Consider the following 14,818-nt stretch of genomic DNA (forward strand, 5'->3'; position numbering starts at 1 on the left):
AACAAAACAAAAAACACGAACAACGGAGATCAAGTGTGAAAGAAAGAGAGGCAAAAACGGTATTTTGAAAAAGATGTTAGCCATTTGACATGCAATTGAATTATTTTAAACTTTGATTGGAGATATTCTGGAAATTTGCTAATCATCCCTCAAAACCTGTATTTGGAGAACTGATGTTAGCCAGAGACTATATAGAGGAAAATAAAACGTAATGGGTATTGTTTTTAATTGGTCAGCCAACAGGTCGATCTGCAATGCAAATAGTTTCTCTTTTGTTTTATTTTTTTAACAAAGCCGAATAAAATTATGTTTAGTGGAACGAAGTTCCTCTTTCATAACAACAAATGGCAGGGTTTATATTCTGATGGTAACTACATGTACGTTGTACATAGTGTAGGTACGGATTACAGTCCAAGACGCTGCGTGTGCCGGTTGCACAGGCTTGCAGTTGAAAACCAGACATCCAATCGAGTAGTCTTTGCAAAGAAGTTTTCATTACCATTAACTACCGAGCGTCTTTTAGCAGTTATGTCAGTTCAACAGGGGGGGGGGGGATCTTGTTTCTGCTTTATTGGTGTAAGTCACGCATCGGGTAGCCATCTCTTTGGGATTTCTGCAAAGCCCAATTTTACACCAGAAAGTCCCTCGTGCCAAGTTGAGCAGAACTTATTCAAAACATGAAAAAAACAACAAAATGTCCTTGTACGGGTGCACTCATAAAGTGCTATGAAAGAGAAGTGAAATTAATAAACGTCAAAGTGATCATTTGTGACAAAAACAATGGAAAAGCCATTGTGTCATTCCTTTGAGCATCATATAGTTAGCTATTGTTATTGTCCCTTTCAAAAAAACCCCCAAAAACCCCAAAAAACATAGTTGCATTTTCTTGGATTTTCTGGACAACTTTTTCAGTGTTTAGTCTGGCCTTGGCTGCACCACACTGCCCTCCCCCACCCAGCGCCGTCTGGCAACGCCGCTCACAGCAGCTGTTAGCCCTTCAATGGTGGTCATAAACCTCCCCTACGCACAGCGCCAGACAGGCCTGACCTTGATTCTCAAGCCTGCTTCCCCCTTCCTCCTTCTCTTTTAGTCCCTCCAGTCCTCTTCCAACTGTCTTTTGTCTCCTTTTTATTATTTCTCTTCTGCTCCCCTCCCCCATTGGGCCAGCATCTGAACTGTTCTCAGAACCGCTGCCAGTTCTCTGATTCAGCTTCTAACCTCCTGCTGTCACATACCATCTTCTCTACTTTGTTTTGCTGTTTTTTTTCTTCTCTCTCTCTCTCTCTCTCTCTCTCTCTCTCTCTCTCTCTCTCTCTCTCTCTCTCTCTCTCTCTGTCTCTGTCTCTGTCTCTGTCTCTGTCTCTGTCTCTGTCTCTGTCTCTGTCTCTGTCTCTGTCTCTGTCTCTGTCTCTGTCTCTCTCCCTGTCTCTGTCTCTGTCTCTGTCTCTGTCTCTCTCCCTCGCATCTCTCTCTCTCTGGAATTCTGATTCTGTTTATAATCAAGTCGAGTGACCAACATGTAGGAAGCTTTACGATTCCACCCACACACATATTTCTGTGAACTCTTGTGCAATTTGTGGTCTGTCTTTCTGGCATTTCGTCGTTTTCTTTGCTCAATGTGTGCTAATCCCATAAGGAGCCATCTAGTTATTACGTGGACAACAATGGCGAAATGTATGACGTCCACCCACTTTAATATGCCTCCAACTCGCTTTCACCATTTCCAATAAAAAAAATAAATCTTATTTCCCTCTTTGCCCCATTCCTTGAACCTTCTTTTCTTTCATCCTCCCCTCACTTCCTCGTCTCAGCTTTGCTACCCCTCCTCCCCAGCTACGTTTAGTTTATTTCTCTTAATATGTGAACCTGGACTTGCAGAATAAGATTTATGAGTATTCCATGGCTTAATGTATAACGGTCAAAAGTTATATAAGAGATACAGTAGCCCAAGACAGACATTTTAATTTTTCAATAAACAAGTACATTGACATCTATAACGGCACTCGATAAAGCACATACCTCCGCCAGACTGATCAGTTTACATTTTTTATCCCAGTGATAGGCTGGATCTGGATTCAGACCTGAACCAAAATCGAATCGGCTTCTTCTTGTCACCTAACCAATTCGTCCACCAAGTTTTGTCATAACTCGTCGACAAATTTTTGAAGCATGATGCTATATATCATTTTTGGACCCATCTCTCAAGAGTGAAGAATCACTTATTAAAATTTCTAATCCGGATCTTCAGCAAAATCGAATCAATTCTTCCGTGTCACAAATACAACCTGTCTACCAAATTTCGTCCAACTGCATCCACAACTTTTTGAGATATCCTGCTCACAGGCAGACAGACAGACAGGGGTGAAAACACAACCTCCGCTCGCCTTCGGTGGAGAAGTTAATAAATGAAATAACGTTTGGTGTTTTCATGGACTATTCCGATTAGGGGAGGGTGGGATTCGTTGTAACATTTTTCATGAAAACTCTTTATTACATAATTTGGTTTTATTTAGAAAAATAAAACATGCTCCACTTCATACATATGCATATTTGCTACAATTATAACATATTGAGAAACGCTAACATTTGACAGGTGCATGTGTATATCAAGTTAGGTGACCATGTATCAAGTGTTCCGACGAAGCCCCACCACGGGGTTAGTTGGAACACGCTGAACGGGGTAATAATTGGAAAATTCATTTTTCTGTGCTTTTCGAGGCTGAACCTGAACTTGTCATACGAAAAAAAGAATCATAAATTTACAAAAAAAAAAAAAAAAGGAAGTTTAGGTTAAGCCTTAAAACCACACAATAATGTATTCTTCCTAGATATATATATATATATATATATATATATATATATATATATATATATATATATATATATATATATATATATATATATATATATATATATATGTTGATTTGAATCGTTTTTGAAAAAACTACTCTGGATTGTAGACAGACAAATCTACCGGGTCTTGGACCGTTTGTAATTGCACTTTTTTGATTCCTGAAAAAAGAAAGAACTGACAAAGATATGAAGCACATAGGGCAAAATATAGGACGTGGGGTTAGTCATTACATGTTTCAACTAACCCCATGGTTTCTGTTCAAACTAACCCCACTGGTCATGTGACAATCTCATGTACAGTACACAACACAGTGCTTTAGTTACAAGATATACTTCACCTCTTATTGGAGCTTTGTACCTGCAAGTACAGTAGAAGACATAAAAGTTTGTGACCTTTATTTAATTACATCATGAAAATAAAATAACTTTCCCTCAAAGTGAAATATTTACTCCGAATTGAAAAAAAAAAATCAGACATACCTTCCTCGTCACAACAATTCCTTTCCTTTTGGAATGAAAACAATATGGTGGAAGGGTAACGTCATTATCTACCACGACATGGCAGCACCATCTCGATATCATCCTTGGTTTCTTTGAAAACGGAAATGTTTCAACTAACCCCAACCTCCCCTACCTTATGTCGTTCCGATAACTTTTTTGAACGCCACAACCTTCAAACCCAGTGCAATAGCATTTCAATTTCAGCCAAGATAATTGATAATTCTTGCTAAAGAACTGCAGAAGTTTAATTAAAATTGTTTTTGAAGACCCACGTGGGAAAACAAGTTTCAGCGGTGTCCACTGCAGGCTCAAGCTTTGGGCAAGAACACTTGCTGTTTGCCCCTCATTCATCTGATTAAAATGTTTGCACATCGGCGAGCTACTACTAGCACAGGACTCATGAACACAAAGTTGTATCAAATGATCTCTGTATATATTGGTCGTCATTAGTGTGCCATTTGGCAAAACCACAGCTTTTGACACGATGTGGCAAACGCTCTAAAAGGCGTCTCGAGGGACGTTAATGCATTTGGAGATTAATATTTTACACAATTGGTGCAGAAACGATGGCAGGGCATGGTGAAGATGAATGCGCTGTGAAAGGTTCATCACGATGATGCTCCGTTGAATTGGGATGTGGAGATTGTCGTGACCTTGGACTATATGCTTGCTGGACTCGTTTGAGGTCTTCAAAGCATTTTAAAATCATTTTGCATGGAACGTCATTTTTTTGAGAGTTGCGGGTTGTCATTAGCCCGTCCCCGCGCAGCGCGAGACGGGGTTTTGCAATCGCTTCTGTGTGTCTGCGTCTGTCCAAGCTGTAACTTTGTTTTTTTTTACCATTTGAGATTGTCATCAAATTTTGAACAAAGCTTTATTATGAGAATATGGAGAAGACAAATTTATAATTTGGTCAAAAGGTCAAAGTTACCGTTTAGCATACGGAAGACGAAGAAGTCCGAATTCAAAAGCGGGCGGCCTTTGCATTTTCAGATGCTTTCTGGTTGTCATTGTATTGAGGGGGTCCCATCTAAGCAATGCCTTTGAAACTGTGGCACCTGCTTGCCCTGCACAAACTGTTGAGCTTTCTTTGCCGAAGCAGCTTTACCTTTCCTCGTTTCGAAATAACTGTTTGCAAGTGTCATCTTCCAATAACTTTACAGTGCTGTGGGAAAAGGGGGTGTGGGGGCGGGGGAGACATGTGTCATGTGCTGCATCAGGTGAAACCAAATCCAGCTGGGCAGACTGGTTCTCATGAAATATTTAGGGATTGAATGGGGTGGAAGGACAACCGAGATGTACACACATTCGACTCTAATCTGTCTAGCCTGGGTTTGAATATCAACCCAGCTATAAACTGCCATCCTGGCATTTCACATGCAGGGTGAGGCATCAATGTGTTTGCCACCTCTCGGACGAATGTTAGACTTTTAACCACTCGTCCCAACTCTCTCTTCTTCATATGTAGTGATTTAAATTGTCACCATGCCAACTGGCTCGGTGTTTGTACCTCTCTTCACCAGCCATGGCACTTCAGCAAAGGACTTCTGTGATTCCATGGGAATGACTGAATCTGTGAACTTTCTGATCCGGATTTCTCCCAATGACAGACAAATCCTCCCTTCTGGACTTGACGATGACAAACTTCCCCGCAAATGTCTCCTGCTCTTCCTCAGCTCCAGTTGGTTCATCTGACCATGTGCTTGTGAAAGTCAACATCTCTCTTGCTATTCTCAGAGAGGCGCCTCAACGCCGACGTGTCTGGAGGTTCACTCAGGCAGATTGGCAGGGTTCTGTAAGCAGCGTTCTCTCTTCAGGACTGGTCTCCCATATCTATTGCCCCTGATGTTAACTCAGCCTGGGAATCCTTCCACCTGTCCCTGTCCCTGTCCCTGTCCCTGTCCCTGTCCCTGTCTCTCTCTCTCTCTCTCTCTCTCTCTCTCTCTCTCTCTCTCTCTCTCTCTCTCTCTCTCTGTGTGCACAGATTCATCCCATCTCATCTTCAATTATCCGAGCCTTCTTCCCACTGACAAAGGGCACCGCATCAGCAGCACAGCTGTGCTCCCAGCCAATGTTGATATCCGTACCCATGCGCTGCATAAAAACGAAGATAGGGATTAAATGTACTTCGCTATTTTTACAATGTTGTCTCCTCTTCATTTTATGAGAAAATGACATTGAACCTTTTTTCTTCTTCTTTTTTTTTCCCCTAAGTTTAAGACATATTTCGGTTTCATCGCAGGATGAAGGTGTAAATGTAATGTCAATGTGCGGTACCTGTTCATCCAATTGTCCGACATTCTTATTGTTGTGAATGCCTTTTAAAATTTCCTCCCGATTATACTTCGGTTTGTTTTTTTTCTTCCTTTTGTTTATTTAGTCATATTGTTTAGGTTTTAAAATCATGTTCAGGGAAATGATAAATTTAATTTTACTTTTTTGTTGCACATCTTTCATCTTTCTTGAAACATTTCATTCTTTAAAAATAAAAAAAAATAAGAAGAAGATGCCATTCCTGTGTTGAAATTATTTCAAAGCAAAAGTACATCTCAAAAGAGAAGAAAGAATAGTTTTTGTTCAGTTAGCGGGCATTAGCTCGGTGGAGGCATAAGGCAATCGGCAAGTTAGTGTCGCCATTGAAACCGGCTCTTTATCCCATGAGGTTTCCATTGAAAATGTCTTTCAAAACGACTCGTGGCAGAGCAAATGCTTTTAAGCTTTTCTTCTACACTTTATTCCCCCATCCATCACAGGCCACAACATGACGACAAGAATGTTTCCTACACAAAGGAAATTAAATGAAGAAAAAAAATTCTGCACTCCAACAAAACTTCACCTTGGAGTTCTTGTTTTTGTTCTTTGCAGCCTCTGGTTGCTGATTGCATAATTTCTGGAAGCACAGCTGTGTCACTGATGCAGTGCCCATGTTACCAGGAAGCTGGTACCCATTTTGCAAACTTTTGAAGAATAACAGGCTAAATCAACCCACCTGATGTTATTTCAACGACTCAATATGGGCTCAAATTCAAGATCCTAATAGATTAAGCCAGCCACCTTAACCATTAAGCCAACACCAGGCTTGGAATACCTGTTGCCAGACTTGATTATTGTACCTTTGAATTTGCTGTTGTATCAAACTCTAATACCCTGCAGGTATTTGTGTCGTTTTTATTTTTAATGCGAGTCATGTCTTAAGGCTTGACATGAGTCTTTTGAGGCTCCGCTGTTGGAGAGCTTTGCAAGGTGCGACAACGTCGCTGGTGTTACTAACATTGAGCTCTGTACGTTAGTTGCATTTGCAAAGTGTTTACGGAAGTCTCTCAATAACCATTGTTGTGTATGCTAATTGGAGCATCAATGTTATATTTCTGAGTCGTAAAGAGTGAACATCTGCTGGAGTAGTAAGTCGGACATGATGTGATGAGAAGTGACCAGTGTCGACCGAATGTGAGCACTGTGGATGTCAATGAAGGAAGTGAGTCGTGATTTGTGTGTATTTTTGTGCAGCTGAGATGCAGTTCCTCCACATCCTGGTGGTGTTGCTCGTGCTGACACTTATGGTTGTCCTGCTGTCGTGCTTGCTCAGCCACTACCGACTCATGCAACGCCTTGCTGGCCGCTGGCAACACCAGCACCATGACCCGACTAGCACGACCACAACCAACTCAATGGTGAGTTGCACACCAGGCTGTAACTGGAAGTGTATATGACAATGACAGTGATGAGCATTTACCTTTTGATAAATTTATGAACAGGGAATACATTTACAAGATTATCCGGCCGAACAAAGAGGGACTCAAAAACTGTCTGCAAGTATAACTTACACAGACTAGTTTGTAGTCACGCTCAGGAATTTTGATCCGTAGTAAGTGCTGGCGTTCGCACGAAAATATTTCCTATGGATCACCCGGCAGGTCGGCAAAGCATTTGACATCACCCGATAGCAGGGCTATCAATCGTGTCCGTACTGTTGCCACAGATAGCATCCTCATATTGGCTAGTGCTCGTAAGTTAGGCAAAGTGCTTACGCTCTGTTCACACAGATTTAATCCGTACTCCTAATCCGAGGTCCCAGATGGATTAACTAGTATGAAGCTTTGACGCATCAACTTCAGTTTGTACACAGCTCACGTTTTGACATTTCGGACTTCATCCAAAGCAACCTGTGTGAACCTGGCCGTGGAGAAGAACAATGCATCAACCAACTCTCACCACACATTATCTCAGACACTCACATCGTTGGCAAACACTAACAAAAGGATTAACGTTGCAGGTTTGTTTCCAAATCACAAATTTCGTTTTACGCCTCATTTTTCTCATCCGACCTTTCTCAAACTCGTAAAGGAGACCCAAATAAGGCTTTCCAGACCAGGTGATCTATCCACGCAGCTTAAAATGCCATGTAAGGGATTGTCAAAGCGCACCTGACAAACTTGATGTGCTAAAATAAACAATCAAGCATTACGAGCGTCTTCCGAAGGAATTGTCTGGGACAGACTAATCATTGTAAAGAACAAATTCCTCATCAAATACCTGATCTTTTACATGACAACAATCAAGGTGTGTGTGTGTGTGTGTGTGTGTGTGTGTGTGTGTGTGTGTGTGTGTGTGTGTGTGTGTGTGTGTGTGTGTGTGTGTGTGTGTGTGTGTGTGTGTGTGTGTGTGTGTGTGTGTGTTAGGGGTGTAATAAAGTACGAGACATGATGGATTTTGAGTTACAGGATGACAAGCTTGTCGATATTAAGACTTTTTGATGTAAAAGTGAGAGCCAAGCCAAAACAATGTTTTGTCCCAAGGCAACAAAGTGAAGAAGAATAGCTGTCAGATGGTAATGAAGATGGCTGCCGATGAGAATAATGTTTTAGAATATAGAGCATGGACAAACCCCATACTGTATTACACATACAAAAGCAGTCCAAAGAGTTAAAATGTAAAACATAATTTTATTCCAACAATGATTCCAATTAGCTTGGTTCCAAGGATAATTGGGGTCTAAAAGCTAATATTATCGACTTGAATAGCCGTTCTACCCCTTCTCAGCACGATCATGCACACTCCCATTGTAGTGCATGCAAAGGAAAAATTGGATTTACATTTTTTTTGAAAATCCAAGTTTATTTTGTTATACCGTGAACGACAGGAATTATCGACCACTCATAAAGGCTCCAATTATTCTCACCAGGATTCTTGTGGGGTCGGCTGGGGAATGCCTCTGCACTGAGTCATGTGCGTCCATTATGGACGAGGCTTTAAAATGAAGCTTAAAATAAGGATACAAGTGAATTTTGCACCAAAATTTGAATGTGTACGCTTGAGATCACAGAGCATTGAAAAGGGGACAAAATATGGGATTTAAATGGGTATATTAGATGTGAAATATGACCGTTAATTATTCAATGAGATGAACCGCCCCCATGCAAGCCATGTATAGAGGAAGCTCCACGAAGGATGAAATGGATGGCGTTACGGTGGAATCGGTGCATACTCAGTCTGGGAGGTTGGACCCCGACTGAGTCGTACCAAATACTTTGAAAATGGTGCGTCTCTTCCTCACTGGACGTCCAGCATTTGGAGGATAGAGCACAGACAAACCCCGTTCGTTGGTTCCCATGGGGTGGGGAAATTTCACCGGAATTTCTCTTGGGACTGCGAAGATAAAAGCGATGTCATAAATATGGTGTCGCCGGTACCCAGTGTGCTCTGGGAGATTGCATCACTTCCTGCAAAATCAGTGGTTTTGTTTTTTCTGAAGTCAGCTCAGGTGTTCTCGCATGTATTTTTCCATACGTGTCTACCTAATTTGTGTTGTGGCTCCTCTATTAACTTTAGACAATGCATAAAAAAATCTGAGGAAATGGCAACTTGAATAGAGTTGACAAACCCTCTTAATATCTTAATACTGGAGTTCATAGAACTCTTAACCCTGCACAGTCATGAGAAAAAGGACGCGATAAAGGTCTTTTCAACTCTTGCTTTGCATTTCTGAGCATGATCTATATCTATCTATAATTCCAGCAATCTCTGTGTGTGTGTGTGTGTGTGTGTCTGTGTGTGTGTGTCTGTGACCACTGTTTCTCAACAACCGCTGGTCCGATCTAATTGAAACTTGCCAAATATATTGCTGGGGCCCTGAGTATGTGCCTTTTCAAGGTTTGATATTAATCGGACAAGTGCTTCCCAAGTTATGGCCATTTATTTATCAACCAATGACAGGAACCGTTGCTGCGGCCATTTTTTATCAACCAATGACAGGAAGCGTTGCTGCGTAGCCGTGGTCGATGGTGAAGAGAAATTCAGCCGCGTTCGCCATAACGGGTTTTTTCTCTCCTCTCCTCTCCTCTCCTCTTCGTGTTTTTCCTTGCGAAAAGGCAAAATACGTTGGCGCTAATTGAATAATTGGCCATTAAAAGCCTCCGTATTCTTGCCCTGGATGAGGAAACAAAGAAGCGCTGTTTCCTCAGCGATGTTGTTTATGAAGAGGTGCTAACGAGATAAAGGTGTGTACAATGTACATGGAGACGACTTTTATTATTATTTATTTATTGAAGAAAAATTGTTCCAAAAATAATTTATCAAAAAAAGTGCACAACTTTTTTTTGTTTCCAATTGTCAAAACGCTGTGGCCTTTGGAAGTGTTCAGGAATTCAGCTCCTCTCAACATGCTTGCCAACGAAATACATCTCAATTTGGTGATAAAAACGATTCACAACGACGGCTTTCCTTACTCATTGCTCTGCAGTCTGCATTCAACCCCTTCATTTGTCATCTCATTGACCTCATTTCATCTATCTATAATTCCAGCAGTGCGTGTGTGTGTGTGTGTGTGTGTGTGTGTGTGTGTGTGTGTGTGTGTGTGTGTGTGTGTGTGTGTGTGTGTGACCTGTGTTTCTGTGTGTCTGTGACCGCTGTTTCCCGACAATCACTGGTCCGATCTAATTGAAACTTGCCAGCTATATTGCTGGGGACCTGAGTATGTGCCTTTTCAAGATTTGATATTAATCGGACAAGTGATTCCCAAGTTGTGGCCATTTATTTACCAACCAATGGCAGGACACGTGCTGCGTAGGCGGGGCCGATGCGCCATTTAGTTACCAATCACAGGACACGTTGCTGCGTGGGCGTGGCTGCGTAGGCTGGTGCACGGCCGGCCGCCGACGATGACGTCACGTGCCGTGCTGGTTATGATGGGGATCGATCGGTGCCTTGGTTACCGTGGGGTAGGAGTGCCAATGGTCAATGGCAGCGAATGTCATGGCAAGCAAAGACAGGGAGGTAAACTTGATTTTAATTAACTCTGTGTGTAAGTATCACAGCAGTTGTTACTTCAATGCAAGCGATAATTTGTGGAATGACGTGAACATTCCTTACGGGCAGCACTACTTTTGGATAGTGATGACTTTCTGTATTCTAATAATTTCTCGATTTCTTATCCGCATTTACAGATAAACACAATGCCCCAATCCAGTCATCGTTTATGAGAGCGAAGGAATGGCCTGTGTGGTTGTTGTTTCTGGCAACCGGTTTGAAATTTTTTTTAATTTATTTTTTGTATTTACGGCCACGGACGTATGGGCACGCACGTACGGCCATGCACGTACGGCCACGCGAGAGCAAAGGAACGGCCTGTGTGGTTGTTGTTTCTGGCACGCGGTTTGAAATTTTTTTTAATTTATTTTTTGTATTTACGGCCACGGACGTATGGGCACGCACGTACGGCCATGCACGTACGGCCACGCGAGAGCGAAGGAACGGCCTGTGTGGTTGTTGTTTCTGGCACGCGGTTTGAACGTTTTTTTTTTTGTATGTACGGCCATGCGAGAGCGAAGGAACGGCCTGTCTGGTTGTTTCTGGCAAGCGGTTTTAAAGTATATATATATATATATATATATATATATATATATATATATATATATATATATATGTATATATATATATATATAATATATATATATATGTATAATATATATATATATATATATATATATATATATATATATATATATTTTGCACGTACAGCCATGCACGTACGGGCACGTGAAAGCGAAGGAACGGCTTGTGTGGTTGTTGTTTTTTGCACTCGGTTTGAGTTTTTTTGCGGGGGGGGGGGAGGGTTTGCACGTACGGCCACGTATCTACGGGCATGCACTAGTTTCCTACAAGCCGCAATATTGTCCGAATGTTGATATTCCACAACGCTGAGAGCACGAGCGATAAAATTTGATTAGACGACATGGCATCATATTTTGTCCACGTACTGCTAAACTGGAGCTTTTTTTGAAGTGCCAATAAGGCGATTCGTGTTCTACAGTGTTGAAGTATATAATTAAATTGAAATAAAGTAAAAGTTTTAAACGCTGTTAAAAAAAACAAAAAGAATTCAGTAGTTTGCTGCTGTTGATGTACCGTCTTTAACACCACCTTATTTAACACGTTGAATTAGTTCTCCATGCCTGTTGTGTTCCTGTTCTTTTTATGTCCCTAAAAACAATGTTTCCTGGTTAGAATGATTTTCAATTTTGACTGCCAGACAGGTAGACAGATGAAAAAAAAAAATATCCTACTCCTTTCTGCACAAGTGCACTTGTGACGAGATTCCATACAATTTGCCACATTCAGAGCCAAAGTACTGCTAAACTGTAAGGTCATGTTCCAATTAAGCCTGGTGTTGGCTTAGTGGTTAGGGTGGTGACTTGGGATCCTCGGGTCCTGAGTTCAAGCCCCGTTGGCCGCCGAATTAATACACCAGGAGGTTGACTCAGCCTGTCATCCTTCTGAGGTCGGAAAAATGAGCACCATTGCACTGGTAAGGGGGACACTGCATCAGCGGCATAGCCGCGTCCCAACAAATGATGCAACCGGGGGGATGGGGGGGAGGAGGGGAGAGAAAAAGAGAGAAAAAGAGAGAAAAAGAGAGAAAAAGAGAGAAAAAGAGAGAAAAAGAGAGAAAAAGAGAGAAAAAGAGAGAAAAAGAGAGAGAGACAGAGACAGAGAGAGAGAGAGAGAGAGAGAGAGAGAGAGAGAGAGAGAGAGAGAGAGAGAGAGAGAGAGAGAGAGAGAGAGAGAGAGAGATTCCAATTTACATTCTACTGTTCAAAATATAAAATTTAATTGTGATGAAGTAATTCGTCGATCATCGACTGGCATCTGTAGACAGACAGACAGACGGACAGACAGACAGACAGATAGACAGACAGACAGCATGTACCCATTGCTTAACCCCACTCTTCGCTTCATGCACAGGGGATAATAAGCTCATATCATGGAAATATTTTGCATCACACTGGTCCATCTGAGCATCTTATGATCGTATTGCTTTAAAGTTTAAAGTGTTCGTTTTTATTTATTTATTCACTCTTCATCATCTCTGTTGTTTTGTGCCTCACCACCTCACAACCTCACCACCTCCCTACCCCCACTCCCGCCTCCTTGTGAAGTTCATCCATTAGCCTCGACCATTGTAGAAGAAAAACCGGGACAGAAATATGTTGATTGCCCTTTTAAAAGTGCCAGCTACATTTAGATGGTTTCAGAACTTGAACATTGGAGAACACAAATCGCCTTGAAGTGACTTAGAGACCTGTTTGTAATTATTGATTCACCGATTTATTTAGTTTCCAATTTTAGAACTTCGCAAACACAAAGTATTACAGCAACAAAAAACAAGAAAATAAAAATAATCCTGGGGAGGTGCAATAGCTGAAAACAGAAATTTTATGAAGATGCACGTCAAATCATGCATTAGATTGTTCAATTACTGTTGATCCAGTGACTGTGTGTTTACAGATATAGTTGTCTGCATCAAAGGAGTAGAACTAAACATGTGTGAGCAAGGACAGCAGGCTGTGATCGGAATACGCGACTCGACGGGATGTCCAGCATAAACTACCAAGGCAGTTGCCCTGCTTAAAAGGATGTCCACTTATTTTGTACGCACGGAGTTGGGCTTGGGGAAGTCCTGAGCTGCTAAACATAAGGAGGACTTTGAAAGATTCGGAAAGGGAAAGGTGATCCGAACATGGTTCAACCTAGTTTAGGACAAATTTTGAAAAAAAAAAATGGCTTTAAAAAGGGTAGTTGGAAGCATTTCATGTCAATGATTGGCATTCAGGCTTACACATGAAGGCTTTTCGTTTCAATTCCTCAACAGCAGATGGGACGAAAGTAATTAAGTCTCCTACATTCGCCAAAATAACAAGGTAATTTACCCCTCCCAGATGACCAGAATAAACTCCCAGCACTACCCAAACACCAACAAAACGAAGTATAAAGCAATGCTATATGGGACATTTTCACAAAAGCGGGTCAGGTAACGGTAAAGACTGTCCGAGAATTTTTATCAAGCAGATATTGCCCGGTCAGTGCAGAGGCCTTATGGTGACCCTGCGTTGCTGACATCATTTGAACATTTTTCTAGGCCTTATAAGGGGTTCAAGCACTATTTCGAGAATATCAAAGAAAGTTGATTTTTGAGTTTGTTCTTTACCGTTACCCGACCCGCTTTTGTGAAAATGTCCCACATAACCGAAATTCCGTACAGATTGGGATTGAATTTCAGGTAAATCACGTGTAATATTGTTGTGGGCCGGGGTTCGGTGGCGATAAACAAGCACTAGGTGGAGCAGTGGAATCGTCTCCCACCGAACACCCGGAATTTAGGTCGTGACTCTCGGATAAGTCCGAGAGTTCACGGGTACCTTAGCGGACTGTGGTCGCCAATATTTCGACGGCGTGGGGTAGGGTTAATTGCCTAATTTCAATATACCTAAATACCCACGTCGTCCAACTACCGGGGAAAACCACACCCTTGACCGACTTTGTCCAAATCGAGTCGCTATCACCGACTCGGATCCGGCGTAACCGAGCGGAAGTTACCAATGCCACGCCAGACCAAATGAACAATCCACGCCATGAACCGCCCTACCAATTCGCAACACGCAATTCGCAACATGCTAGGCCAATGGAGGAAAGCACAGAAAACGAGCTGGTACATTTAACAGGGGTTTATGTTACAAAGAATAATCAGGGAGGGGAGACACGGAGCAGAATTATCACAAATAAAAGGCAGGCAATGTACAATGAGCAAAAGAACTTAACAATCCTACTTAAAGACGGGGCCCACGGACATGCACACACACAAAAGAAATGGACCCGTGGGTCTTTAGTCGGTAGAGCCGGGTACCTCCCCGCCTCGTGCGGTTTCACCGGATCCGCACTTGTGGAGCCCAGAGTCCGTGGACGGGAACGGGGATCCCAGCCCGAGCGCTCCAATGCAAACCACCACGGTGGGACTCGAACCCACGACCTGAAGTCCATGGCCCACGTCCTCAGCAGCTCGGCCGCCACCACCACAAGAATCCACCACAAAGGGCCGCAGACGCTTGAATCCCGACCGCAGACCAAGCCAATCGCCACAATATCTCCTGACGCTAGGCAGTCGCCTTGATCCTGCAGAACACACTCGTCC

At 42.3% G+C, this 14,818-nt stretch overlaps 1 protein-coding gene across 3 annotated transcripts in view; it reads left to right on the forward strand.

Moving 5' to 3' along the window:
* Positions 1 to 14,818, forward strand: part of LOC147021675 (protein TMEPAI-like) — a 46,059-nt gene that overhangs the window by 13,215 nt on the left and 18,026 nt on the right. For all 3 annotated transcript variants that reach the window (XR_015060882.1, XM_085891905.1, XM_085891906.1), the window contains exon 2: positions 6,862 to 7,025. Coding sequence is in view for 2 of the 3 variants with exons in the window: in XM_085891905.1 (XP_085748031.1) it covers positions 6,862 to 7,025 (164 nt within the window). In the remaining variant the exon portion in view is untranslated. The remainder of the gene's footprint in view (positions 1 to 6,861; positions 7,026 to 14,818) is intronic.

This window comes from Eptatretus burgeri, chromosome 8, assembly GCF_056783735.1.
Source record: "Eptatretus burgeri isolate ZD-2024b chromosome 8, Ebu_testis_v1, whole genome shotgun sequence".
Lineage (NCBI taxonomy): Eukaryota > Metazoa > Chordata > Myxini > Myxiniformes > Myxinidae > Eptatretus > Eptatretus burgeri.